The sequence below is a fragment of the Octopus bimaculoides genome, chromosome 8, assembly GCF_001194135.2.
Source record: "Octopus bimaculoides isolate UCB-OBI-ISO-001 chromosome 8, ASM119413v2, whole genome shotgun sequence".
Taxonomy (NCBI): domain Eukaryota; kingdom Metazoa; phylum Mollusca; class Cephalopoda; order Octopoda; family Octopodidae; genus Octopus; species Octopus bimaculoides.
Window position 1 is genome coordinate 85,039,180 of NC_068988.1, and position 4,436 is coordinate 85,043,615.

At 38.0% G+C, this 4,436-nt stretch overlaps 1 protein-coding gene across 1 annotated transcript in view; it reads right to left on the minus strand.

Annotated features, from left to right (window-relative positions):
• The window catches only part of LOC106868781 (hillarin), a 124,774-nt gene extending 122,494 nt beyond the window's left edge, over window positions 1–2,280 (minus strand). The window contains exon 1 of the mRNA XM_014914199.2: window positions 1,486–2,280. Within this exon, the coding sequence (XP_014769685.1) occupies window positions 1,486–1,658 (173 nt within the window). The 5' untranslated portion in view covers window positions 1,659–2,280. The remainder of the gene's footprint in view (window positions 1–1,485) is intronic.
• Between the last annotated feature and the right edge of the window lie 2,156 nt (window positions 2,281–4,436).

Consider the following 4,436-nt stretch of genomic DNA (forward strand, 5'->3'; position numbering starts at 1 on the left):
CGATGGGCTTGGTAAAAATTATTAATTGTTAATTGATTTATTAATTAATAAATTGATAATCCTTTACCCTTTTAATTTGTAATAATTCTCTCTATCTCTCTCTCTCTATATATATATAAATATATATATATATATATATATATATATAATACACACACACACACGAATGGAATAAACATCTCTCACCTCACTTCACTTATCTATTCAATGTATGTACACACACACACACACAGCAGAAAAAGAAATGAGGTGTATATTTCCAAAAAGTGTAGAAAATAAGCTCACGAAATTAGGATATAACTCCTACAGGTACGTGGCTGGATTTAGTTGTTCAAACTTTTTTTTTACCATAATAAAAAAAAAACACCCTTACACTCACTTTCTCATTCACTCAGTCCTCTTCCTTTCTCCACTTAGTATATGAAATAAATAAAGTCTTCACTTAAGGTGAAGCTTCTGAGTAATTATCCGATCTGTTATATCAAAACCTTACCGACTTAAATTAAAGAATAGATCTTTAAATATGTTTTTCAACATACCTTTAAGCAAATAAAGGGTAGGACATTCCTATAGAATAGAGTCGGAAATTTTCCAGTGCGCCAAAGGATTAAAAAAAGAATTCCTGTGAGTTTGATAGTTTTAAGTCTTGTAGCAAACGAATAGGCACCCCCACCCTATTTTTGGCAGGTGAGAGTGATTTTTCCTCCGTAAATTTTTTTTATCTGGTCTTTTGTAACGCTTTTTTAAAAAATATGTCACGCATTATTTTGAAGAATCCTTTCAAATGCTTAAAACATATATTAAAAAGAAAATCATCACTGAATAATTAATGGGGTCGGTGTTAACTCTCTACCCACCTTTTTTCTGATTCGTAATTTCTGATGCTTAATCTGTTCGAAGAAATCACGATTTATGGTGCATAGTGCACTCGATAACTTCCAACTCTATTCTGCAGGAATACTTAGAACAGTCATAGAAGTTAGTTCCATATATCTACATAAGAATGCCCCCACCATCGACTTTATTTCCTTACAATTTTCACAAAAATGAAGATTTTTTATGACATCTGAAAGAATTCCGATGGTGTAGCTTAGGATGTATTGAACTTTAATGTGAGAAACAAAACAGAAATTTGTGAGCGCGCATAAATTCACACACAAATACACACACACATTAAAACTTAAAATATTGGGAAAATAGTTGTGTCAGAACGTGTGTGCGCCCACTAACTTGTTTTCTCGTTTTTTCCACATTAAAATAATAGTTAATCTAGAAAATTTTATTAGGAAAATATTCATTTTTCTGAAAGTTATGTGCAGAAACAAAGTTGAGGCGGGGGATGGGTACACACTTGGGTAAGTATACCTATATTTCATCATAGGTCTTGCTCAATCACCTCTGACTTGGGGCTCATCGGCAACAATTATACATCACCACCACCACCCATACTCCATTGCACACCTCTTCACATCAGTCGCCACTTACCTGAAACATTGTTTATGAAAAATAACATCATGAACAGGGCCAGCTCTCTCGTATTGGTAGACAATATTATCACATCGGAAACATTTACTCCTCTCCTGGATAGGCTGGAATATATGGGATAAATTCTGAAATCTTCTCTCCACTTGACCATTTTTATCGTCCTCTATCGACATGACTGTCCGTTGGAGAAACACACTAGGAAACTATTCACCACTAACAACAATGCATAGGCTATGTTATTGTTGTGAATTATTATTAGCAGTAACAATGTTAGTTGTGATATTCCTTTGTTGACTCTTGCTCTGGACTTCGTCTGTCTATATCACCCTCTTCCTCTGTCTCTCTCTCTCTGTCAACCTTTCTCTCTTTCTTTCTCACTATCCCAGTTAATGTCTTCTTGTTTTCCTTCTCTCTTTCCTTTTTCTCCCTCTTTCTTACTGCTCCAGTCAATATCTTCTTGCTTTCTCTCTCCACAAGGAAAGTTTAGACCAGAAACGTGTTCGTGTTTGTGTGTGTGAAAATCTGAAAGTTTAAGTTCAGAAGAGTGTGTGTGTGTGTGTGTGTGTATAGAAGAGTGTAAGAGAGAATGAGAGAAGGCGTGTGTGTGTGTGTGTGTGCATATGTATGTTTGTACAATACAAGAACTGTCAAAAAAACCAATACGAAACTTGTTTACTCTCCCTCGATTAAAAAAACTTCACTCACACACATACATGTGCACACACTGTCACAGGTGGTCACACCAATACATAAGCAGTTAGTCTCTAATTCTCCTTCTCCTTTACTTTCTCTTTCTTTCTCTCTCTCCTTCTCTCATACACACACGCGCGCTCTCCTCTCGTACATAAACATACTCTCTCATACATAAAAACATTTACACATGCTCGCGCTCCTCTCTCTCTCTCTCTCCCCTCTCTCTCTCTTATTCTTATCTAAACACACGCACATACATGCTAATGTGAGAGCTTACGTATACATATTACATACTTACTATCGATGCGTTTAACTCTTCAGTAATTTACACTCTGCCTGGATTTGACCAGCTATTCCAACCAGTTTACATGTCCATCTCTATAGATTCAACTTTCGGCTGAGTTTCGGATCAGAAACACTCACATAAGTTGGATCTTTTCTGTTTTGACGAAGATTTTTCGGTAATTTTTCAGATTAACACCCGCACGATCTTCTCTAGAGTGTTAGGCTTAAGGTTATAGGGTCAGGGTTAGGATTTTAGGGTTAGGGTTAGTGTTTAGGGTGGTAATTTTTCAGATTAACACCCGCACGATTTTCACTAGGGTGTTACGGTTAGGGTTTTAGGGTCAGGGTTAGGGTTTTAGGGTTAGGATTAGGGTTAGGGTTAAGGTTTAGGGTTACGTTTTAGGGTCAGGGTTAGGGTTTAGGGTTAGGGTTAGAATTAGGGTAAGGATTAGGGTTAGGTCTAGGATTTTAGAGTTAGGGTTAGGTAATCGTGCGGGTGTTAATCTGAAAAATTACCTTTAGGGTTACGGTTAGGGACGGAATTCCCTAACCCAAACGCTTAAACCCTAACCCTAACACCGTAACCCTAACCCTAATCCTAACCCTAAAATCCTAACCCTGACCCTAAAACCCTAAGACCCTAGTGAAGATCGTACGGGTGTTAATTTGAAAAATTACCGATTTTTCCTTTCTTCAGCACGTCTTGCAATATGTTTGGGTGGAGGTGGGGGCATCTTTTTATGAAGAAAATTTCTGACGATTTTATTTTCACCTCACCCCTTCCCTCACCACCCTTTCCTGACCGATCCTGGCCAATTGTTTTGGCACTACGTACTTAAAAACCATTAGAAAAGTGGAAAAAAATCACAAATTTTCAAAACTTTTCTTTCATAAAAGGATGACAACCCTCACCACCACCACCACCACCACCACCATTCAGAAGGCTAATGATGAAAAAATATATTGAAAAAATCCTCGTCAAAACAGAGAAAATCCAACTAATGTGAGCGTCCTGATCCGAAACTTTGCCTAACTTTCCTCCTCAGAGCGTTTGTCTTGTAATTCCATTTGCACCTAGGACGCATTGTAGGAATAAGAAAAAAATACTGATTGAAAAAAAAAAGAAGACAGCGTCAGTACTTAACTGAGTCTTTATTTTATCAACTCTGGATGGATGAAAGACAAAGTTGACAGCAGCAAGATTTGAACTCAGAACATAAAATTTTATGTAGCTAAATGACGTCAGGTATTTTATCCGATGCACCAACGATTCTTCCATCTATACATATATGCTTACACTTAGGTAGCAATACACACATACATAAAAGATATTCCATACATGATGAAAGTCGGCTCGTGACTGAGTAACAGTCACTACTCAATGCAAGAGTCCAGGAAGTTCTTTTGTTTTGAGTGGATAGTGTTGCAAAGCACTGAGCCCACTTTTCAGCACAAACAACTTTAACATCGGTGGCACAAGAGAAGCTTAGAAGATCAGAAACTAATTACACTTTGCTTTTTTTATGAGTTTACCTTACTCTTACTCTTTTACTCTTTTACTTGTTTCAGTCATTTGACTGCGGCCACGCTGGAGCACCGCCTTTAGTCGAGCAAATCGACCCCGGGACTTATTCTTTGTAAGCCTAGTACTTATTCTATCGGTCTTTTTTGCCGAACCGCTAAGTTACGGGGACGTAAACACACCAGCATCGTTTGTCAAGCAATGCTAGGGGGACAAACACTGACACACAAACACATACACATACATATACACACACATACGACGGGCTTTTTTCAGTTTTCGTCTGCCAAATCCACTCACAAGGCTTTGGTCGGCCCGAGGCTATAGTAGAAGACATTTGCCCAAGGTGCCATGCAGTGGGACTGAACCTGGAACCATGTGGTTGGTAAGCAAGCTACTTACCACACAGCCACTCCTGTTTCTAAAAGTTTTATGTGCCAGTCCCCTTACA